General features: G+C 38.9%; 1 protein-coding gene across 1 annotated transcript in view; it reads right to left on the bottom strand.

Moving 5' to 3' along the window:
* Positions 1 to 21,454, bottom strand: part of LOC122802678 (cytidine and dCMP deaminase domain-containing protein 1-like) — a 1,178,769-nt gene extending 1,157,315 nt beyond the window's left edge. The window contains exon 1 of the mRNA XM_044072393.1: positions 21,285 to 21,454. Within this exon, the coding sequence (XP_043928328.1) occupies positions 21,285 to 21,414 (130 nt within the window). The 5' untranslated portion in view covers positions 21,415 to 21,454. The remainder of the gene's footprint in view (positions 1 to 21,284) is intronic.
* Positions 21,455 to 26,195: the final 4,741 nt, after the last annotated feature.

Raw genomic sequence — 26,195 nt, 5'->3', positions numbered from 1 at the left:
ATTAAAGACATATGTAATATAGTTCAGAACAATTGGAATATCCTAAGAAGTGATATTAGTCTTAAGGACGTAGTGGCAGAACGTCCCATGTTTAATTATAGGAGAAACAACAATCTTAAGGACCTGTTATGTAAGGAGACATATTTGAATAAGAGACCTACAATAGATATTAGAGCAGGCACATATCCCTGTGGCAACTGCAAGGCTTGTCAATATATTAATAGCGACATTGAATATAAACATCCTGATAAGACACAAACTTTTATATTTAAAGGGAGGGCTACTTGCAGGACAAAACACTTAGTATATATGGCCAATTGTGAACAATGTGAAAGTTTTTATGTAGGTATGACAAATAACATGCTGAAGGTTCGGATTTTACAGCATATCAGTGATATTAGAACATGTCAAGTGAGCAATGCTTTATTCAGACATATAGAGATTAATCCTACACACACTTTTAAGTTCAGATGCATTGTAAATATTGCCACTAATGAGAGGGGGGGGGACATTCAGCATAGAACAGCATTAGCTGAATCTAAGTGGATAGTAGATTTAAGAGCACATAGACCACCTGGTCTTAACAATGTTTTACCAATTAAACCTGCTTTACAAAAAAGGCGGGCTTTTAGGAGTAAGTGATTGGATGATCTGTGTTTTAAATATGGCTGCTTTTGTTACTTTGAATTATGTCTGATGAAGGATTATTCCGAAAGCGCTTACTTTTAATAAAGGAGATTCCACAAAGAATAATTTAGCGGTGACCTGTACTTTATTTTTTCGCATGTTTTCTAGGTGGATAAATATGTAAAACTCCTTTCATACATTTTTTACTTGTGGTAAAAAGGAAAGAAAGATCTATGGACAGATAAACAGAAATGACTGGAAGATTAACCTTGACAGAAGAGTAAGAAAAGCCAGTGGATAACAGCTCACAAAAAATATTGAAGAATCACAGGAATCTGCACCTTAAAAGGGTCTGTTTCTTACTGTTACACCAAAGAGAAAATCTTTTTTGTTTACCCATATATGATTTTGTAGTAGCATCTTTCTTTGCCTCCTTTAATACCTGCTGCACTTACTCAGAAAAAGGGTGAATAAAGAGTATTAAAATTCAACCATCCAGGCAGCCATATGAAGATGTTGAAGGTTGGGGTGAATCAGATAACCCTTGTCTTGTCCATTCATTGAGGAAGTTGATTGTAACTGCCCCTGACTAGTTTCCAAAGAAGGGAGAAACACTGTTGCCTAGGCCAAAAGGCAATCACCACAATTATCCTTGGAAAGTCCTTCTGAATCTTTAGAAGAACCCTAGTTATCAGTAGAAAGGCATATAGAAACTTCCCCAACCATGAGAATGAAAAGGCATCTGTCTTCCAGATATGTATGCAAGGAGTTCTGGAACAGAATTTCTTTAGTTATCTGATATGGCTGGAGGTAGAGATCTATTTGAGAAACTTTTCACAGACGGATCAATTCTTGGATGACCCCCAGGTGCAGCTTCCATTTGTGGGGGTTTGTTATGGTCCTGCTCAGCTAGTGTGCAATAATGTTCTGCTCTAACAAAATGCAGATAGTGGTGAGGGATAGATTGTTCTGAGAATCTAGCTCCAAAGCTAACACAGTCTGCAAATGAGGTGTGACCTGATATCACATTTTTGTTTATATACCGCATTACTATGCTGATGCCTATGACAACCAGCAGGGGGCCTGAAGTCCAAAAATATCTCAGATTTGACAGGCTTTATTAGCACTATTATATCTTTGGCATGTATATGTTTTAATTTGTACTCCTTGTCTCGAGGCCTGGACTTTCATCTCTTTGAACTCAGCTCCTCATCAAAGTCTGATGTGTCTGTAGTTACAAACTGAGTAGGGATAGGAAGAAAAAAAGGAAGACCTGGTTTTAGTACTAATTGATTCCCCCACTACAGCCCTTTTTCACAAACTCCAGCAGTGGAACCCAGAATGAAAGGGGGTGCTGGTTTGGGGTCTTAATTGATTTTATAAATCACTGAATCTTCCTTGTGTAAAGTCTGGATAAAGGAATCATGAGAATGGAAGAGATCATGAATCCTGTAATTCTAAGATATTCTCTGGCTGATGCTTGAGTCTTGTTGGAGAATATTACATACTGTTCTTTGTAATATTCTTTTTTTTATTGAAGAAGAAAATACATCATAAAGGATGTATCAAGAAAGCATTCCAGAAACACTATTTTGTGAGATGGAATGAAAGAAGATTTTTCTATGTTCAACCAGGAAACCTAGGTCAAGTCAAGGATTCTTGACAACTTGTGACATGTGAAAAAAAAATCTGAAAAACTAAGACAGTTATCAAAGTATGGAAAAGTGTGAATTATTTGCAACCTGCAATGGACTATTACAAGATCCAGGCACTTTGTAAACCCTCTTGAAGCTGTTGATAACCCAAAGAGCAAGGCAGAAAACTAGAAGTGCAAGCCAGACAAAGAAAAAGGTAAAAACTTCCTAAAATATTTGAAAATTGGATGAGATGATATGCATCCTTAAAATCTAGAGATATCAGAAAACTAAGATGAGGAATGAGAGGTAACAAAGACTACAGAGAAAGCATTCTGAATTTTGGAATTTTGATGTAAAGGTATAGAAATGAAAGGTCTCCAGTTTCCTTCTTTCTTTAGTACCAGATCAATTCTTGATTAAAACCTTTTTCTTGTTTGGTCTGGGAGAATGGATTTTATTATGCTATGAGGCAGCATGTGACCCAGTGTAAAAAGGGACTGGGAAGACTGATTGGAAAGTTGAAGAATTCTTTGAAAATGAGGGTGGAGATGACCCTGCCAAATGTAGCCTTTTTTAATGATTCTTAGAACCCAAGTGATTGATGTTATCTGGTTCCATAAAGGGAACTGCAAACCTTAACCTTGGGAAAGTCAAACAGGATTGCCAGGGTGGAGGGAGAAGAAGTTGGAGCATGTAGTCATTCTGTACTTCAAATAACGCCTCTTTATTTAGTACAGCTTTTAGAATCTCACCTTTTACATCCTCTGGCAAATTCTGAAAATGAAGCCAAGCAAATCACTTCATCACTGACCCAAAGGCAGCAGTGTCATAAGAGCATCTGAGAGAGTAATTTGGTACTTGAGACAATGAGGATAATAAAGAATTCAGAGATAAAAAAAAAAACTGATGGAAAAGTCTGCAGTAAAAATCCGTAATAATAAAAACAGAAAACTACAAGGCAACAAGGGAATAGCAAAGATTTATTCCTCAGTTTAGCCCTTTCATCCGATACAAACTGACTTAATCAAAGCTGAGCCACATCAATTAATCATTACTGTTTAAAGAAATTTAAGAATCATGTGATCAATAAAATGACATACCATTTAATAAAACACGACAAATAAGCTTATTTAAAACAGTATAATGTTAACATATGTTCAAACATTCGTATTACAAAAAAATGTATGTATATAAATTATAGTTATGTTTTGTATTGTCCTTTAACAACTTTAAAATACATTTAATATTCACATGGCCATTAAATCCCAGGGGAAGATCCACATCAAGTTTGATCTGCTATTTTAATTCTAACACTTCTAAAAAGCTATTTAAATCTTCTCCCAACCAATCATTTGTTACTGTGTCAAGAACAAAAAATGAAAATCTCCTAAAAGACTGACATACAAAAAAGTGTTTAGCTAAAGCATTTGTTACCAGGTAGAAGAGCTAACGTCATGGACACTGTTTTAAATTTAGATCGTATGTTGAGAAGATTGAATTTAAAATGCATACTAAACAGTAATGCTTTTAATCAGGATGTTTCTATGTGTTTAAGGAAAAATAGTGTTTTTATCCCCCCCAACATTGTTGCCTGCCTTTAATGCTTTTCAGCTGGTATGTGAGAATGATATCAAATGTCTTTTTTATCAGGAGAGGATTTAATTATTTTTTTATAAGTGTTAGAATTAAAATTTCTTTAAAAAAAGCCAGCAATGGTTGTTTGCCAGAAATGGCATTTGACAAGTGAAGAAATCATATTTAAACAAATAAGTTTTGCGGCAAAAATATCTTAATGGTAGCCTTCATAACCAGTAAATATAGCCCATAGCAATTAATTCTAACTAAAAAGAAAAACTTTTCCTCATAAAAACAGTTATTAAGTAAACAGTTTCCTGTGGGGAATCCTATGGTCATAGAGTCAAAATAGCGGTACGCTATTACTATGACAACCACTATAAATGGTAGTAACAAAAGACTCTAAACAATAAGTTTTCACATAAAAGAAACACTTTTCTTTAAAAATAATAAGTTGTGAAAGTAACTCCCAATGGGGTACTTATCTGCCCAGCCTAGGAAAATGATAACTGACCATTAGCATCAAGAAAGTCCTAAGGATTTGGAACCCTAGACACTGTCTTTATATTGACAGCCTTGAGATAAAGCACTGGCTACAACATATGGAAGGTGCCCCAGAGCTTTGGAATGCCTGGTCGAGTTCTTGTCAGAATATTTCTCATGTAGCTTAAGCTGCTGCAACAGTGATCTAATTATAAACATTTATATTTACTCCACTCCTGGAGTGCATTTGGCTGTTTGTGTTTGGGACATGAATGGTAAATGAATTCTAATACATTTTTCTGTGTTATACAGTTACTGCAAGTATGTTTATAAGTATAATAAGTTAGTTCTTCTAATGTCATGCACAGCTGTGATTCAGTTGTAACCAGTGATGCTGGGTTACATTTACTCTCATTAGGAAATAAAATCATTGAAAAGTTAAATACCAGTACACCATCCATGATTTATCTACTTTGTCAAAACTGAATAATTAAAACTTTGTACATATTCATTTTATTTAGTTATTTATTACAATTTGCAAACAGAATAATGTAATCTGCTACCAAGTGAACTACTTGTATCTTTCCATGTGTGCCACAGCCATGCGCATCATACATTTGCCATGCACAGTCATAGAACTTGTCATCACCTAGCTGAGTGTGGAAGGGATGTCATACTGCCATAGCCACCATGCAGTCAAAGAGCTGTTACATGATTTCCTACACTCTCAGAATGCTCAGACAATAGCTGTTTGCTGTCAATGTAACATAGTAGAATGTTAAAAAGCATCCTGATAAACCAATCTCCTGTACTATTTTCCCTGTTCTGGAGGAACAAATATGCACAATCCCAGAAAGACTTGAAATTTACAGAGCGGAAAGTACATGTAAAAAGAAGGTATGGATCCAGAGAAGAGAAGCTCTTAATATCATCTGGCCAGTATTGCCATCAAGTTACAAAATGTAAATCCATTTTAAGAACTTTTAAAAGCATTTGACTAAATTAGTATATATGTATTTTCCCTGACTAGATAATAATGCTTTCTAGGTGAACAATAAACGCTCTTAAAGTATCTGTTTTATTTAAAATAGGTAATTAATTTAAAATGAACATTGATATTAATAATGTTCTAAGAGGTAATGGAAAAGGTAGGGTAACCTACTGGTGGGTGAAAACTGAACACCCAGGCTTCAATTGCCCAAGGTTCGACCTATCGACGAGCTGCATTCTCCCACAGGAAATCACTGTTGGTGAGTTGTGCTGGCAGGGATGCCTTTTTCTGGAAATGTCTTCATTTTTTGAGTTAGTGTGACCATAAGATTAGAATTTTTAAGTTTGGGGAGGTGCGGGGGCTTCTCCCCTAGGTCAGGGAGTGCTGGGTCATTTGCCGCATTTCAAAAAAAAAAACACTTAAAAAGTGTTTTTTGGCAGTTTTTCTTTGACAGATGCAATTTTGGGATTCCGATCCTTGGTGCATTCTCTTTGTCCAGTCTTAGTTGAAGTGAAAAGGTATTGTGTTGTAGCTATGAAATTATATTCGGTGAACAGCTTAATTAGTCATGCACTATATAAGTTTTGCACTGAAAAGTATCAAAAATTCATTAAGCACATTCTTTCCTTGGCACCCACCTGACAAGAGGCCATGAAGACTAAATAACCATCTTTCAGCCACTTCTATCTTTACCAAACAAGCGTCAACAAATTACAGAATCAGGAACACAGCTTTTAAAAATATATAACAATGAGCTTCAGACTACATATACATCTACAATTATCAGGACAGGAGGATGAAACTTTAGAGAGTAAGCAATGGCTTTGGACATCTACTGTATCTAGTGTTGTGCAAGTTTCTCACATAACTGTATGATATATCTACATCCATGATCGGTTAAGAAATTAATGTTACAGTAAAGTACTGTAGCTACAGCTGTACAATTTATGTGGGACCCATATGGAATTCTACAAATAACACTCATTGCCTTCAAATGGCAATTTAACTTGTACTATCTGATGAACATACAAAGAAACAAGCCCCCCACCCTGCCAAACAGGGTTGTCCTAAGGTCAAAGGAGTGCCCTAGGCAAAAGGGCTCCACAACACCCCACACCCACACCACCTAGTGCCCCTATCCTGGTCTATTTACACCATCCAGTTTACTGGAAAATCACCCCTGCTAGAGTAGCACCCTCGGCAGCTGCCTAGTTGGCCTATGCCTAAGGCCGGCTATGCCTCCAAATGCTGCATGAGGAAGACCTTTGAAAAAGATTGTGGACACCAAAGCTACTTTACTGCCATGTGCCTTCAATTAGGCCTTCAAGGGTTCAAAGGTGCCTACACAATTTATATCACCACAATAGCAGGCAATGGCAGCTATAAAGCATATGTGGTAATAGTCAATTTCCCTCTTTTAATTCCTAATTTATAGAGCCAAAATAAATAAGCAGTCAATCTCATTTTCTTATAACTTTAATCCTTCCACTGTAGAGTTCAAGTAACCTTTTGGAGCCCATACAGCAAAACAAGCCACTCTTCAAAGTTTTGAGGATCGTCATAAAAAGGGAGTTTAATTTCCTGAATCTGAGCAGTTACTTGCATAATTTTAGGCATAAATGGGGGTTAGTAGCCAAAACTATGCTATTTCTGTAAAAAAATGAACATGGAGCATAGTCAGGTCTGTATCTCTGTAGCTCTGTTAACTAATGTAGTGTATTCTTTCAGCTTAGAAATATAAGGCCCTATGATTCTGCCAGTTCTAAAAATATTGTTGCTGAGACTTTCCTAGATCAAAGCTAACATCCCTTACTGGAACTATTTATTTTCTTGGAGTCCTAAAATATAAAAGTCCAATGAAGAAAGGCTCACAACAGGAGGATTGGCACATGCAGGAATCCAAGACAAGCATAATTACAAAGCTGAACAGTGTGCTTCAAAATAGGCCTAATGATAGATTCTGACATGACAACTGGGCTAAAAATCAAAAAAACATTGGTGAATCAATTGGATCTGTCTCCAAATATTTCCTCTACCACAAGTGAATAAACCCCTTCATTACTGACAAATACATTTTCAGGTGGTAGGTTTTCTACTTTCTTGTAGAACCTTTACCACTACCTCTAAAAAAATCTTTATAATTGGGACTAAAACCACAGCAACTACACTGTTGCATGTAAACTGAGGAGCTCAGTTGCAGAACCTTGCCACCCTGCTGACATAATAGATTTTACATCAAAGGAAAGACAATCAATGCTTCAGTGAGATGATAATGAAGGGAGAATGAGGTAATGAGTCTTATTAAAGATACAGGTCTTTCCTGCATCCAAAATGCAGAATATTTTGCATCCACATGTCTGGAGCAGAGCATCTCAATTTTTCTGACACCTGGATATTCTCCTCCATTTGACAATACATTTCTTAACATGATTAACATTAGATGTCTGAAGTTCCTACTCTCTAGTAGGAGCAATATATCAAAAATAGAAAAAGAAGAGGGAACACTTCTTGCAAAAAATCAGGTTGCCCCACAAAGTCACATACTGAGTATGTCATTTTGGTGGCAGAAGTACTAGATCAAAAGAAAAACTAGACTCTAGGACCCTGCCCACTTCCACATACCTAACCTATCTGCTCATTCTGTGAACCTGCCTAGAGTAGTGCACTTTTGAAAGGAGGGCCTCTACTGTGACCATGTCTCAGATGGGGAACCTTTTAACTCACAAACCATAAAACTAAGATGCAAGAGCTAAGTGGGTTCCTCATCTAGGTAAACAAGATAAGCTGCCTTCCGGCCAAGAGTTAATGCACAGCAAATTTTGTGCTGTAAAAAGTATTATGACTTACACATATATAAATATATAGAAACATATCAGACATTGTACCCTAAAACATCCAACATTTTAATACCATCATTCAGTTCATATAGAATAACAGGGTCAAGTTTCAACACTCCCATATATGTCTTACAATGAATCAGCTAGACTTTCATACACATATCCAGACAAAAGACTACATCAGCAATAACTATATTGTCTGTTCAACCTGCCCATGATGCAGGACTGCATTCCTAATTTAAGGCATTACTGTTTATAAATCCTATAAAATACATTTTTGAGACCCGCAAAAAAAATTTCTGAACTATACAAAGGTTGCACAAAACAGGCTTGCTCGAAGCCTCAAGATACTTATTTAAAGAAGAAAATGAGGGGAATTCAGAAGAAGAATCACTAAAACAATATTTATAGCATGACAATGCTGCCTCGCTTTAGACAGTTCTACAGCTTTCTATTGAAAGAGACTACTTAACAAGTTAATCTAAACAGAAATATTCATGTCACTGAAAGAAGGATCTACCCTTCAGAATATTCGGCTTCAGTTGGTGCTTCTCCCTATTATGGCAGTAGAAGGTTTAGGGAACATAGAACTATTTTAGATTTATATTGATCTTTCTATATATTATGTTAAATATTATTTTAGCCTACTTGTTATAATGTAAATCAGCCATAATTTGTACAATATGGTTCTACTTTATTTAACCAAAAGCTGATTCCAGCGAATGCAAATCCATCAACACAAACGCATCGAACCGCGAAATAAGCAAACTCACAAAACCGCAAAATTACTGCAAAATTTGAAATGTGGAAGTGTTTTGGTTGGCCGATCTGAGCTACAGATCTGTAAGGTAAGTGTGCGATAGTTACGGACATTAGGGTGTAAGTGCATAGATAGGTAATGTAATATGGGTAATGTATTTAACGTTTAGTGTAGGGTTTGAGGTAGGCGTTTGGTTAGTGTATGTGTGTGGTTTATTTATTTTGTTTGGGTATAGCTCTGTAGGGTAAGTGTGTGGTAGTTACGGACCTTAGGGTTAGGGAGGGGTTAAGGAGAGTGCATAGATAGTGGTGTATGTGGGGTTTAGTGTAGGGTTAGAAGTAGGGTTTTGGTTGGTGTATGTTTGTGGTTTATTTATTTTGTTTGGGTGGGTAGTGTGTTCCGGGCGGTGGGGTTGGCCAAATATGACAAATCGGTATTTTGAGTTTTGCGGTTTTGTGAGTTTGCTCATTTCGCAGTTCGATGTATATGTGTCAATGGATTTGCATTTGCTGGAATTAGCTTTCGGTTAATTAAAGCAGACCCGTACAATATCCCCCAAATAATAAAAATGATTGTGACTGGGACTCTTTGCAACACATTCTGAAATGAAAGAACTCAGGCTTAAACTGTCAGCATTCCCTATGTTAAAATGTGCCTTTATGAAAACATCCATACTGTTTTTTTTTTACTTCATAAATAAACCAAAGTAGAAGTGTTATAACCTAGTGCCTCCTAGTCCTCTGAAATAAGCTTACTTTTCATGTCACGCAACGAGACTCACTATCTTCATTTAAATATAAATTAGATGACTGGATGATTAAACACAAATTTATTTCAGGAGTGACTGGTATGGCCCTCCTGGGGAAAGAAGGTGCAGTGTCAGGGAGAGAACTGATAGGCCAAGAATGTTCATGAGAGTGGCCTTGGAATGTCTCTGAATCTATAACTATGGCATTATTCAGATCTCCAAGCATACAACCACTGCAAAGTACCTTCTTGCTCTTCCCTGTATTTTACCTTAGTTTATGCTTCTTCGATATCTTTATACAAGATAAACACTTGCATTTCAACCAACAAAATTAAACTATTTCAACAAGACAAAAGTGCTATTTCAGCACAGCTACAGAATTGGAATTGTCTAGACATAGTAAAGCCTTGCTGAGACTTATTATGGTGGCTGCCAAAAAGCAATTACTAGAAAATGGAAATCAAAGTCTAGACAAACTTTATGAGAAGTAGTGAATATAGTAACACAGATAAAACAACTGGAATTGGGATGCTTAGAAAAGGGAAGGAGCAAACTACATAGGAAAAAATGGGAAGTGTGGGGACAATATATGCAGAGCAGGAATGAGGTTTAAAAGGCAGGATTTGAATGAGCCATATAATGCTTAACTGACAATGACTGGATGGTTTATAAGTGATGTATAATGTTTGCAACTACAGTTGTTTCAGTGGTGTCTGTAATGTAAACTGTTTGCAACTAAAATGGTATTATTTTGTATGTTTTTCATTTATATAAAGGTAAGATCGCCTTTGTCATGTGAAAATTTAATAAAGATGTTTGGAAATAAAAAGAAATGGATGCTTGTATGACATACGGAACAATGTACTCAAGGTTAAAAACCTGTGAAGAGAAAAAGCTTGTGCAAACACTTACATAGATAACACACAACAAAAGACAGACACGCACATATATATTTATATGTATAGATGTATTTCTAAGGACAGAATATACTTAATGTTGGCATGTAAAATATTGATGTACAAATGTACAAAATGACATCGACATGCAACTATTCGTGCTTTGAAAAACAGCCTCTGCATGTCCAAAATTGAAATTTAAAAATAAATAAATAAAAGCATTGTTTTACACAGGGGGGCATGGACCCCTGCAACGATCTTACCTCCCCCCAAATTAATTAACTCTGAGATCACACAAACATGGGTTATGTAGTCTTGGAACCTGTCAACCAGCTGCCTAGTTAGTCATAAACAACTGAGTAAACAGCTGTCAACCAAGCAAACACGTGACCTTTTGCAGGAAACACACACACACACACACACATATATATATATATATATATATATATATATATATATATATATATATATCAATGGAAAGAATAGGGAATCTGGTGAATGATATATGAAATGTCTTGTACTATAGGATTAGAAAACATGCTTCATGGCAATCAGTCATTAAAATCATTCTCTTAACATGTAGTACATGATATTCCCTGTATCATATTAACCATTCCCAAATATATTCCATTTGTCATTTGTTCCTGTGTTGTTAAATGTTACAATAATGTTCCCTATTAGCCTAAGAGGGTTACATTAATCACCAACCCCCCAACCAGTCCATTGCTGTTTATTGCAATTGCATCAGATGCTACCATTACTTGCAGAAAAGCCATGTATTTCTTCTTGATTTCCCTCTTTTATTTGTGAGTTTGAAACAGAAGGTCACATTTATTAAAACTGTGCACAGAGTTCTTAGATATGACCACTGGTGTAATATAGAAAAAGTTCCCAGAAGCAGCACTACTGATGTACCTAACTTCAGTTATTTGGAGAAACTGGAGTGGGGATATATCAAATGCTTCACCGTATGATTAAGATTCTTGCAATCTAATGTTTTTCTAATATTTTGCAGATAATCTGGCCAGGGTACATTTTGTATTTGTGCATATTTTGGATTCATGTTGATTTACTGAAAGTAGTTTTGGTGAATGGAAATCATCTGAAAAATGTTCACTGAAACTACATTCAGCAAACATCCAAACAAACCCTTTTTTTCACAGGGGAGCAAGCCACCCTGCAATCCCCATGTGGGGGGATACACCCACTCCAAAGAACTTATATACACCAACTCCAAGATTACACAGCAGTGGAGAAAGACAGTAGTTTCAGTGAGTATACTTCAGTCCTTCCTCATTTGGTTCAAACTACCTTCAGTGATTTGTCACACTCCCTATATTTTCATTTTTTTTTGTGTCCTACACATGCCTCTCAGCTGCATCTAATTTTTATGTATGTCCCTAATTCAAGTTCAAAATTTTGCCTAGCCCCCCCCAAAAAACTAAAAAATTTCTGGAGAAACGATTATGTATTCAATAGGTTCATAGGTTCATACTAGGCTATCTGCCCGAGGGCATTTACAAGCCTAGCCCATAGTTTTGTGGCTTACGCCACCCCTTTAGTATGGGGAACTATACCCATTATTTTGCTGTGCCTCTGTCGAGCAGTGACACTGAGGTAATCCCTGGGGTATATCTGTGATCTCCCATCCATTGGTCAAGATTTCTCTTGAACAAGGCCAGCGAGGTGCTCTGCCTCACATATACCGGGATTTTATTCCACAGCATAGGGAGTCTTTGGGTGATGAATCTATCCCTCCAGCACGTCCTATTAATAGCCGTGTCGAGGTTTAAGTCTCCCGCCCTTGTGGCTCTGACGGATCTAGATTTTTTGAGGTGAAGCATATTCATCAAATCTGGGTTTGACATGGCCTTGTATGTTAGGCAAAGGTCTCCTCTGAGCAAGCGGTAAGCGACTGAATAGAGCTGGAGTTCTTTCAGTCGGGCAGCATAGGACAGATGTTTGAGACCCTTTATCCTTTTGGTGAGGAACTTTTGTGGCCTCCCCAGCAAAGTAAATACTGATAATTCTTAGTAAATACTTAGAAACATTACAATTACAGACGTGCATTATTTCAGGAAAATAAATGCTAATTCACACTTCTCTTTTTCTATCTGCTTTCTTGCTTCCACCCTTTCCTGAAACTAGTCTACTCCAAATACTGATTTGCTGTGTCCAAGACTGTGTGCAAACTTCTGAGCCCCCAAGCCTTTCTGTGTTGGAGGGAAGCCTTCTAGCTTATCAGTGGGAGTGGTAAGCACTAGGTAGCCTATCTACCACAAGAGGAGTGGTTCCTGGCCCAGAAATTGTCATTGATTGGCCGTTTGGACAATTTTTCCATCTTTTTCAACTTTCTGGTTTAAAAGCCCTCGTTTGTGCTTGTTTCACACCTTTCCTGTAACTAGCCTTGTCCAGATACAAACTTGCTGTATTTAGGACTGTTTGTATGTTTCTAGACAGTGCCACAATCTGCTCTTCAATTTTTTCCTTAGATCTACTAGTTCACTCCTCTCCTGCACTTATACTAGCTTATTAGTCTAGCACTTTACCAGACTTCTTGTAGCAATTATTGTAGCACACAAAAGTGCTACCTGCACTAAACCTTTTACAAGGAAACAGCTCCAGTACGTATTAATGCCCACCCCTCCAGACATGTCTAAAGGTCAGTACCCTGTGCTTTCTCCTATTAACCTGGTAATCTTGGGCATCCTGAGGCAATGTAGCAACTGCCTCATGTACACAGACAACCCTCTCCTCCTACCTTCCAACACTCAGACTTGCAAGAGATGCACTTATATATCCAAAATGGAAGTCATGCACTCTTCAGCCAAGACCGGAATAGCTGGTCAAAAGGAGAAGGTCAACACTTGCACCACATCAATTGGAACACATAGCCCTCCAGAACACACACCAGCACTGCCTTCACATAAAAACACAAGCCACACATCCACCTTCATGGAGGCTCTCAATACCCAAGCAGAAGAGACCTCCAAGGCAGAAATGCCCCCGACCACCACAACACAACACTAATCATGAGGCAAATAACTCTCCTAAACAGTGTGCCACTCAACCAAAGCCCCTAAAGCAAAACAACATGCCTAGCACACCAGTCATAGGTGACTCAATAGTGAGGCACTCTGATGTCCCACTCACTAAGTTGTCAGGTGCCAGGATCTGCCACATAATGCACGCACTCAGTTCTCTCAACAACGGGTACAAATATGACTCTGTCATTGTACATCTGGGTGTGAATGATCTGAGATATACCTCCCTGGACTACATGAAAAGAGACATGGAGGAGCTCTTGGATTATGTAGCCCAGGTGGGTATGACCCTAGCCCTGAGCAGCATCCTACCATCATCCAGAATGATACCACAGTACAAGCAGAAAATGATTGATTTCAACAGCTGGCTAAGTTTCTGGTGTCATTCTAAGGGAACCAGTATCTGTCTGCCTGGGATGACATGACTTACAGACCTTAATACTTTGCCAGAGATGAGCTGCATCTGTCACCCCTGCACTTCCAGATACTGGTCAAGGCTCTTGCCACCCCTATAGTGCCTTTTTTAGGTGGAGTTCCAAAGACCAAATTACCACTGTAACAGCTGCAAAGAAATGCAATCTGAAAGTCATGTTGCTCAACGCTAGAAGTCTAAATCTCAAAATGCACTCGCTCAAGGCACTCTTTAAAATGGAGAACATCGACATTTGTGTTGGAACAGAGACCTGGTTCAAGGCAGCAGGAAGCACCCCTGCACTAGCAGGTCATAACTCATTCCACACCTTTCAGCCCCAGAACTTGGACCAAAGCTCCAAATGCAGTGGTGTTTCCATATTCATAAAGGATGCGCACACCTCTAGACTGGTAGTCCAACATAACTCATCAGAGATACTTCAGGTGTAGCTAACACTGGGTAAGACAGCGATTCAGGTCGTAGCCTGATATAGGTCTCCAACCATGTCCCAAGACTCACACTCCATGTTCCTTAGCACCCTGGAGAATATTAGGGTCCAAGCTAACACTCTCTTACTAGGAGACTTCAACTACAACTACCCCTCCATTAACTGGGTAAACTACTTATGTATTTATTAGCCGTTTGGGCAGTTTTTCCATCTCTCTCAACTTTCTGATTTAAAAGCCTGCATTTGCACTTGTTTCCCCCCTTTCCTGTAACTAGTGTAGTCCAGATATAGATTTGCTGTATCCAGGACTGCTTGTAAGCTTCTGAGCCCCCCCCAAGCCTTTCTGTGTTGGAGGGAAGCCTTCTAGCTTATCAGTGGGAGTGGTAAGCACTAGGTAGCCTATCTGCCATAAGAGTGGTTTCTGGCCCATATATTGTGGTTTATTGGCCTTTTGGGCAGTTTCTTTCATCACTTTCAACTTTCTAGCTCAAAAGCCTGTATTTGCGCTTGTTTCCCCCTTTCCTGTAACTAGTCTAGTCCAGATATGGATTTGCTATGCCCAACACTGTCTGTAAGCTTCTGAGCCTCCCAAGTCTTTTTGTATTGGATGGAAGCCTTCTAGCTTATCAGTGGGAGTTTTACGCACTAGGTAGCTAATCTACCACAAGAGGAGTGGTTCCTGGCCCAGAAATTGTAGTTTATTGGCTTTTTGGACAGTTTTTCCATCTTTCTCAACTTTCCAGTTTAAAAGTCCATGTTTGCACTTGTTTCTCACCTTTCCTGTAACTAGTCTAGTCCAGATACAGACTTGCTGTATCCAGGACTGTTTGTAAGCTTATGAGTGGTGCCAGAGTCTGCTCTTCAATTTTTCCTTTAAATCTACTCGGTCTCTCCTCTCCTGCATTTATACTAGCTTATTAGTCTAGCACTTTACCAGACTTCTTGTACCAATTATTTTAGAACACAAAAGTGCTACCAGCACTAAATGTTCTATAAGGAAACAGATCTAGAACTTATTATCAATGCTCACTCCTCCAGGGATGTCTAAAGGTGAGTTCTTTGTCCTTTCTCCTATTAACCTGGTGAACTTGGGCTTCCTGAAGCAATGTAGCAACTGCCTCATGTACACCCACAACCCTCTCCTTTTACTTTCCAACACTCAGACTTGTGAGAGATGCACTTATATATCCAAACTGGAAGCCAAGCACTCTCCATCCAGGACTGGAATAGCTGGTCAAGAGGAGAAGGTCAACACTTTCACCGCACCACATGGAACACATAGCCCTCCCGAACACACACCAGCACTGCCTTCACATAAAAACACAAATCACACACCCACCTTCATGGAGGCTCTCAATAAAAATCTACCCAAGCAGCAGAGACCTCTAAGGCAGTAACGCCCTCAACCACCACAACACAGCAGTAATCACGAGATACATAACTATCCTAAACAGTCTGCCACTCAACCAAAGCCCCTAAGGCAAAACACAATGCCTAACACACTAGTCGTAGGTGACTCGATAGTGAGGCACACTGATGTTCCACTTACTAGGTTGAATAAGGAGAAAGTAACAGTCAGCTGACTGTCAGGTGCCAGGAACTGTCACATGACGCACACACTCAGGTCCCCTCAACAACATGTACAAATATGACTCTGTCATTGTACATGTGGGTGTGAATGACCTGAGACATACCTCCCTGGACTACATGAAAAGAAACATGGAGGAGCTCTTGGATTATGTAGCCCAAGTGGGTATGACCCTTGCCCTGAGCAGCATCCTACCATCACCCAGAATGATACCACAGTACAAGCAAAAAATTATTGATTTCAACAACTGGCTAAGTTTCTGCTGTCATTCTAAGGGATCCAGTATCTGTTTGCCTAGGATGACATGACTTACAGACCTCAATACTTTGCCAGAGATGGCCTGCATCTGTCACCCCTGGGCTTCCAGATACTGGCTAAGGCTCCTGCACCCCTATAGTACCTTTTTTAGGTGGTGCTCCAAAGACCAAGTTACCACTGTAACAGTTACAAACAAATGCAGTCTGAGGGTTATGCTGCTCAACGCTAGAAGTCTAAATCTCAAAATGCACTCACTCAAGGCACTCTTTAAAATGGAGAACATCGACATTTGTGCTGTAACAGAGACCTGGTTCAAGGCAGCAGAAAGCACCCCTGCACTAGCAGGCTATAACTCATTCTACACCTTTCAGCCCCAGAACTTGGACCAAAGCTCCAAAGGCTGTGGTGTTTCCATATTTATAAAGGATGCGCACACCTCCAGACTGGTAGCCCAACATAAACCATCAGAGATACTTCAGGTGCAGCTAACATTGGGTAAGATAGCAATTCAGATCGTAGCCTGCTATAGGTCCCCAACCATGTCCCAAGTCTCACACTCCATGTTCCTTAGCACCCTGGAGAATATTAGGGTCCAAGCTAACACTCTCTTACTAGGTGACTTCAACTACCCCTCCATTAACTGGGTAAACTACTCATGTACCAATACACTTACCCAATGTTTCCTGGAGTTCATTAATTCCAATGCTCTGGACCAGGACCTGGGTCCTCTCCTGTTTGTTATCTACTTCTCTGAAGTCCAGGCCAACATGAAGGGACTCTGGCTAACAACGTTTGCAGATGATTGCAATTTGGGAGCTATTATTAACTCAAGTGATGTTGACATCCTACAGAATGGCCTCACTGAGCCCAACGACTGGTGTCAGAACCATGGCCTTAAGCTCAATGCCAAAAAATGTGATGTCATCCCATTTGGGAAAAACTCAGTTCCCATGAATTATCACATTGATGGTAGTCAACTGAACACAGAAGATGTTATAAGAGATCTGGGAACACAGATTGACAGCAACCTCTCTTTTGATCACCACATTGCCACTGTGGTCAGAAAGTCCTTCTATGGGTACATCTCATTACTAAGGGTTTTGCATCCAGGAAGAAAGAGGTCATTGTCTCCCTCTATTCTTCCCTCATTTGGTCAATCATTGAGTACAATGCCCCATTTGGCATATACCTCACTAGACACCTGCAACAACTGGAGAGGCCACAAAAGTACCTCACAAAGAGGATCCTAGGCCTTAAACACTTGTCCTATATGGACAGACTAAAAAAACTCCAGCTATTCTCTGTGTCATATCGCCTACTTAGAGCTCTGTTAGAAATGCTACATCTAAAGAAATCCCAATCCCTCCACACCGCATGCTTCAGAGACATCAGTCTCATTACCACAATTAACAGAACATGCTGGAGGGACAGGTTCATAACCCAGTGACTGCCCATGCTATGGAACAGACTTCCCATACATGTTATGCAGAGCAACTTGCTGACTCTCTTCAAGAGAAATCTCGATGAGTGGATGGGAAACAGAAAATTTACCCCAGGGATAACTCTAGTGGCTCTACTCGACAGATGCTCTGGGATCTAAGGTCGGGTGGCACTATGCCAGGGTAATCCTACAGCTAGGCCTGTAAAGGTCCCAGGGCCATTAGCTTAGTACACACTTATGAACCTATGTACCAATACACTTGCCCAGTGTTTCCTGGAGTTCATTAATCCCAATGCCCTGGGCCAGCTCATTCTTACCCCCACTAGAGGAAGCAACATCCTTGACCTGGTCATTACTAACATGGGTGACCATTGCTCTACACCAACAGTCAGCTCCTCCCTGGTTAGATCTGACCACAAACTAATCACATTGGAAATCTACATCCTTCCCACCTACCACCCCTCAAAGGTAACCACCATGAGAAACTTCTCCAAAGCTAACTTTGGGCTCCTAAAAATAGAGGTGGCTAACTTCATGGCACCCATGCAAATGCAGAATAGTTGCATGACCGCAGAATTATACACCAATGCACTGTAGGAACGCGTACACAAATGCATGGATCTCGCCATACCCAATAGAACCAAGACGCTCTCCTCCAAAAACATGAAGCCAATCCCGTGGTCCCCTGCCATAAACAAACTCTACGACAGAAGAAGGAAACTGATGTGGAATAAGTTGAAATCCCAAGACTGGAAAAACTCCCTTATCAGCTTCAACAAAAAGTTGAGATCTCCCATAAAATCCTCTAATGCTAGCTATGAAAACAGAATTACAGCAGATAGTAAAGACAACCACAAGGCCTTCCATAGTTATGGAAAGAATCTCCATGGCAATACCCAGATTTGTTCTGAGCTACTGCACAATGGTACCTCCTATACCGAGCCAACAGATATTGCCAGTATACTGGCCGACAGGTTCAGTGCCAACTTTACCCCCTCCCCCCAAAGGACCAATCACAATACCAGTAGATTGCCAGGCACCCAATATTACTGCTGCAGAGGTGAAAACAGCACTGTCCAAGGCCAAGAATACAGCTTCTATGGGACCTGACAATATCCCTGGTTGTGTTCTACATGAACTACAGAGTGAACTGGCACCTCACCTGTGTACCCTGTTCAATCACAGCCTCACCTCAGGCTTTGTCCCTACCGAATGGTGCACTGCTACAGTCATCCCTCTTCACAAAGGTGGAGTGACTACAGACCCTGGGAACTACCACCCCATTAGCCTGATGAGTCTGATATGAAAAGCTATTGAACACATCATCATGGACCTAATAAACAAGGATATAGGGAATATCCAAACTCTGGATTCCATACAGTTTTGTTTTGTAAAGGGTAGATCATGCCTGCTCAACTTGGTCGACTTCTTTGTGTCAGTCACCAAAGCTGTGGATGAAGACAAGGTGGTTCATACAGCCTACCTTGATCTGGCCAAGGGTTTTGATACCATTCCCCACTCATGAATCATAGAAAAGCTCACTAAGCTTGGCATCAACCCCTATATCACTAGGTGGGTTTAAAACTGGCTCACATCTAAAGAAATCCCAATCCCTCTGCACCACACGCTCCAGAGACCTCAACCTCATTACCACAATTAACAAAACATATTGGAGGGACAGGTTCATAGCCCAGAGACTGCCCATGCTATGGAACAGACTTCCCATACATGTCAAGCAGAGCACCTATCTGACTCTCTTCAAGAGAAATCTTAATGAGTGGATGGTAAACAGAAAATTCACCCCGGGGATAAATTCATCCCAGGGATAACTCCACTGGCTCTACTTGACAGAGACACTGGGAACTAAGTTCGGGTGGCACTATTGCCAGGGTAATCCTATGGGTAGGCGTGTAAAGGCCCCAGGACTATTAGCCTAGTGCACACATATGAACCTATGAACCTAAGTTAAAAGTTTCACTATTTAAAAAGTGCCCCTAATTTGCAATCTCCTAATTATTTCTGCTTTGTCCCTTAAGATAGGGGTAAAAAGTCAAGAGCTATGGGTCTAAAATGTTAGCATTTTATTCTGAATCAACAGCATTTTTACATTATAAAAGTGTAATAATAAATGTTATCAAAGTAAGGTAGATAGAAAGCAATTGTTTGCATAATTGCATATTTCATGTACCTGCCCACTCCAGGTCAGTACCTTGCTTAGAGTCCCTCCAGCCCCCATCTAACTGTATAGTCTCATTTCCCATACCTATTCACCCAGTGACCATTGAGGTACCTCTCAATTTCTTACAGCAAGAATCGGGGGTAAAGGCAAAAATGATGGGGAGACAACAGCCCTAAAATAAATATAAATATTAAAAACTACTCTTATTAACTTAAAAAATTGTAGATTAACAGATTTTTATATGCATGCATTTTTTCTGAAGGATTATTTAGTCATTATTTAGTGACTGCTGCCCTAACTGATTTGCCACCCCACAAACTTTATGACAGGCATATCAGAAATGTCATGTGAGGTGAATATCTATACATTCTGCGAAATTATGTATAGTTTGAATGTACGTGTGGAGTTTCAAAAATGCATTTATCTTCATAAACGTTTTATGACATGTAGTTAAATATTCTCTAGAACTTAAAGGTGTTTCGATGTTTCCAGTCAGTACATTACAAATGCATATCACCTTCAGAATCAATTATCGTTTAAGAACCGTGTTTAGTGGACAACGAGAACAGCCTCTCCTGTCCCCGAAAGCGTAGACACCAAACAAGGTCACAAACGAAATTAGAAACTTTGAATGTCTGCATTAGAAAAAACTAAACACCTTCTCAATTGTGTAAACTTACCTGTCTGACGGCAACGGAGAAGTTGTCCCGTCACTAATAATATAAATTATCGGTGACAATGAAAGAAAAATACAGTCAACAAACATGAGTGTGTGTGCGTGTGTGCGTGTGTGCGTGCGTGCGTGCGTGTGTGTGTGTGTGTGTGTGCATATGTAATAAATTAATTAGGTCGAGATGGATTGGCAAGGGCATGTTCTACCTCTTCAAGTAGCCTGCGCGTTATACCGAGTGGGCATCCATGAATTTGGTTTCGGGTTTATCAGAGGTAAACCGTCTCTTCCTGCCAATGTATGCATATTAATAAATCAGTACATGTTTCCCATATATATTTTTTTAATTCCAGCAACTGTACGTACCAATCAACTGTCCCTACTTTTCAGGGACATCGCCGATTTTGGTTCAAAATTTTGCTCGGTCCCTCCTAATCCATCTGGAAATTTGTGAATAGATTACACTTGATAAATAATAACAAGAAGTACAGTTAACTAACTCATTTGCTTCAGAAAATGTGCGTTATCTCATATACTCTTATTCTGTTGACCTATCAAATGAATAGTACCGATATTGCTTTTTAAGTGCCCCTGTTGCCTTTGATTATTTCTGGATTTGTCCCCGATTTTCCCCTCAGAGGTCAAAAGAGGCCACAGATGTTGTGCTATGACTGAGGGCATTCCTCTTACCTGCTTGACAAGTACTAGTACTATTCCCGTCTGAATTCGGATCACCGCCGTTACTGTTCTTTGGATCACCTTGGAGTTTCCCAGCATCTTTCTTAGATGTGGTACTTTTGCCTTCACTAGCAGGATTCATGTCTCAAAGCAAGAAGCAGGACCTATAGATGTGGATGACACTCAACAACTATCTGGGATGAATACCACAGCTGTTTCTAGCACCGGAATTTATAGCCCAAATGTAATTCGCGCACCCCTTCAACCTGATTGGCCCATGCATATATTCATTAAAGACTTGGCACGCGATTACTTTAGCAATATGAACCCAGAAGCAATTCCTTGACGTGTATTATTTGCAGTCTGTAAAGTTTACTTATGAATATAGTTTGCAATTCAGTATTTTTAAACTTTAGTTGAATTTGCTTTACAGACAGGTGCAGTGGCAGCGTTGTCGTCTCAAAGCAAGAGGTTCTCTCGTTCCATTCTCGGCTGCCTGGAGCGCCTTCTGCGTGGCGTTCAAAAAATATGCGTTGTTGGGCGTTGAGCTGGCTCTGTGAAAATGTACTGCCAATCTTTAGCAGACCCCGCTGTGGCGACCCCTAACTGGGAAAAGCCAAAGGAACAACAAGTTGAATTTGTATTACACTGAATCATTTATATTGACATTATATATATATATATATATATATATATATATATATATATATATATATATATATATATATATATATATAATATATATATATAATATATATATATATATATATATAGTATATATATATATATATATATGTATTATTATATTATATATTATTACATAACATTTATATTGTTCTAAAAAAGCTAATAGAATGCTCAAGAGTTCTACGTATAAAGCCAATGGGCTTAAATTTTCTGATTAAGTGATATTACCAGTAACTAAATAAAGTACAACATTTAAATTAAGGTCAAGCCACATTTTAAACTATTGTTATAGTTATTATTCAGATACCTCTCAACTGTCCCTGATTTTCAGGGACGTCCCTGATTTTGACTCAAATTTTAGCTCTGTCCCTCTTAATCCCTTCTAAAACTAGTGACTTTTGGAGGAAAGGTGGTGAATTACATTTAATGAATAATGACAATAATTAAGAGTTATAGACTTCGTTTACTTCATAAAATGTGTATTAATTCATATGCTCTGATTCTGTCAATGGTTCAAGTTAATAGCACTAATATTTTAAGTGTCCCTGATTGTCCCTGATTTTTTCTTGACTTGTCCCTGATTCTGTTGAAATTTGTCCCAGATTGGTTGAGAGGTCTTTTATCACCGTTTGCGTTGAAATTGAAGTATATTAACCCACCACCGAGTTTGCGCAAGAATGGGTGTGCCCGCTGTGATCATGCGGGGGCAGAGATTAACAACTGCAATATGCCGTGATTGACACGCAATGCTAATGTAACGGTAAATCCGTGTCATGTATCAGAAACGTTATACACATATTTTCTTTATAATCTGTCAAATCTTTTTGTGCAATTACCTTGTGTTTTGGTGACATGCACATTACATATAATTACTGTTATACGTATATACGTATGTTTTCTGTATTTAGGGTTATTTAAGTGACTTAACAGTATGTACATCATACATCCATTGGAGAAAAGTGGGAGACCCTACTTCTGGTCACATCACTGCAAATTTTACTAGCGTGTCTGTAAAAAAAAAAAAAAATTAACTAGAGGGGATGCATGCTTCTACAAGCTACTGTCTGTCACCAGACTCCCATATTACCACTACTCATTAAGTCACCTGAAAACTCTATGCAAATAACACTAAACAATGGAACTGATACCTTCACTGGTTTGAAGCTGAGGAGTACAAATCACGTAGTTCCTATCAACAAGCACACTTAAACGACTTATCTACACTACACACACGATCTGAGACATGAAATCCTTTCTCCCGTCAACCTGCCAAACAGAGAAAGATCTGTTTTTGTAAAATGCAAATAAGATAAAAATATGTCGGAACGAAGTTTGGGCTCAGTAGACCATCCTATACCAAAACTTTTTAAACATTAAATTTCAAATCCCTCCCTGCAGTTTTAAAGCCATCTGTACTACAAGCAACCAACATCAAATGTGTAAACAGGTTACTCAACACAAAACCAAAACATACATTTTGCATTTAAAATTAATAGATCTCATATTTTAAGTATCAAAGTTTGTAACAAGAATTTACAGAAAAAAGCTGTGCATTGTTAAAAAGCACAATCATTGCTTCTGGGGAGGGTGGCTGCTAATTTACAATACACTGTAAGTAATAGTCAGAAGTTCTGCCAAAACAGATACAGAATTCATAATATAAACACACCCCTTTAACAATCAAATATTTTGATATACAAAACTTCATGTCAAGATCTTTAAGTTGGGCAAGTCTGGGCCTCGGTTCTAATCAAAGTAAAACAGTACACAAGTATTTTGCAATAAGCATATAATTACTATTACACGTATATACGTATAATGTTTTCTGTATTTTCTTTATAATTTTGCTAATCTGTTTATAGGTCTATATTACCTAGTGTTTTGGTGGCATCTTTCAATCAAACAATGGGAGGGGCAGTCAAAATGGTCACAGGCGGAGTTGGGCGGGGCTTGCTACTGCACATCTGGTGGGTTAATACACTTCAATTTCGCCCCCGTTTGCAATCTTATCCAGCAGCTTAGTAGCCAGATATTGTCATGCTGTACTAATAGCATCATGGGGTTTGTCCCACACCACTTCACATTTAAACATTTTTTTCATTTCCTGTCATAGTAGACTAACTATATTAATAATTCTTTCTGTTTTTACATCACTGGTGTTTCCTAATGCTTTTGTTGTATCCTATGTATTCCACTATCAAACTGTATGCACATATGCTTTTTTTTAATTATTACATTTGTACAAGTGTTTTATTTAAGCAATAAACCATGCCTGAGTGTGGGTAATGCTGGATTTACCCACGGTTGGTGTGATTTGGTCACGAGGGCGAAGCCTGAGTGGCCAATCAAAGACAACCATAGGTAAATCCAGCATTACCCACACTCAGAAGTGGGTTATTGCTATTATACAATGACATTATTTAAGAAAAAAAAATCCTTACTTTTCTTAAATAATGACATTGTATAATGCCTCCTTGCTGCCCTTCCACAGCTGTCCAGTATTCTGCGGCAGTTCTGATGTACTGTGCATGCGTATGGTTACGCAGTGCATCAGAGCTATGTGTGGAAGCAATGGAGAAAGGAAGATCTCTGTTGCTTTTTAAAAAAGGTGTCTCGCTATGTTAAAAGAGTTTAACATAGCGAGATATCTTAAAAGGAAGCAATGGGGATCTTCCTTTCTCTGTTGCTTTTTCTAAAGCTGTCTCGTTATGTTAAACAAGTTTAACATAGTGAGACAGCTTTAGAAAATGCAACGGAGAAAGGAAGATCTCTGTTGCCTTTTTTTAAGATTTCTCACTATGTTAAACTCGTTTAACATAGCAAGATAACAGCAACGGAGCTCTTCTGTTCTCCATTGCTGTCCATGAAAAAAAAAAAAAGACTTATACTAATGGAAAAAGTCCAGGTGACCGGACCTTTTTCCATTAGTATAAGTCTGATTTACAATGTGCATGCTGACCAATCAGCGTGTACGTTTTGAAATATTAATGGGGTTTTTTTTGTATAATTGATGTTATTTAACTCTCTGGAGTTCTTCTCCCTGGTTTTCTGCTGAAAATGGGCATTTATTACCCAGTCAGACTTTCCCGGTAAACAAATGTCAATAAATAAATAAAAAATAAATACATTATTAATATTAAGATGGTCTGCATTGGAGTTAAACTGCAGCAGCAGTGGTTAAATATGGTTAAATATGTTTTGTTAATATAATGAAAACATGAATTAACTGGCAGGTAGAAAATAAGGCAGTACTCATTCAATGACTTCAAAATAAAAATGCTATGTTACATCAGATCTGTGAGAGTGGTGGGTAATATATTTTTCTATATTGTTTATTTTTTCTCATTTTGTGCTTCTACCTATGATGTATTTAACTGCACAACTAAGTAGGTACTGAACATCTCCTCATATTCCATATGAAAACTTTGTTTTTACTCTTGTAAAAAGTCATAAGTAAAAGGATTGCATCCAGAAAAAAGAAGGTTATTATCTCTACATACTGCTCCCTCATTAGGTCAATAACTGAGTATAGTGGCCCGTTTGGTATGTACCTCTCCAAACATCTGCAGCAACTGGAAAGGCCACTGAAATACTTAACAGAGAGAATCCATTGGCCCCCTATGTGGACAGGCTGAAGTCACTATCACTCTACTGTGTATCATATAGATTGCTCAGGGGTGATCTGTGTCTTGCCTACAAGACAATCTCCGAACCTGTTCTACTAGAGATGCTCCATATCCATAAATCTAACTCCTCACGCATTACCAGCTTAAAAGGCCTAAATCTAATATACGACATCAACAAAACATGCTGTAGAGACAGGTTTGTCTCCCATAGGCTGCCCCATCTCTGGAATAGACTTTCTATACACGTCAAACAGATCCACTTGCTGACCTCGTTCAAGCTCAGCCTTGATGAGTGGATTCGAAGCCACAAATTTGTCCCAGAGATTCCACCTGTGTCCCACATTGACAGTGGTGACAGGTGCTGACTGAGGTTTCTTTTTGGGGATAAACTCTTGGCTAGGCTTGTAAGGGCCCCAGGGTCATTAGCCTAGTAACCTCCTATGATCCTATGATCCTGTGTAAAAGAAAACCCTCTTTAAAGCTATTTTGATACTCTGTGCTATAGAAATGCATCAGAGCAGGGCCAGCCATAGTTGAAATGGCAACCCTGGCAAAGGGCTCAGTGGGCTCCATTGCCTTCTCCCCTCCCCATCACATACATATACATCCC

The sequence above is a fragment of the Protopterus annectens genome, chromosome 5.part0 (assembly GCF_019279795.1).
Source record: "Protopterus annectens isolate FY-2018-M chromosome 5.part0, PAN1.0, whole genome shotgun sequence".
In the NCBI taxonomy this organism is placed as follows: domain Eukaryota; kingdom Metazoa; phylum Chordata; order Ceratodontiformes; family Protopteridae; genus Protopterus; species Protopterus annectens.
Note: the sequence above shows the minus strand (reverse complement) of the source record. Positions and strands in the feature narration are given on the sequence as shown.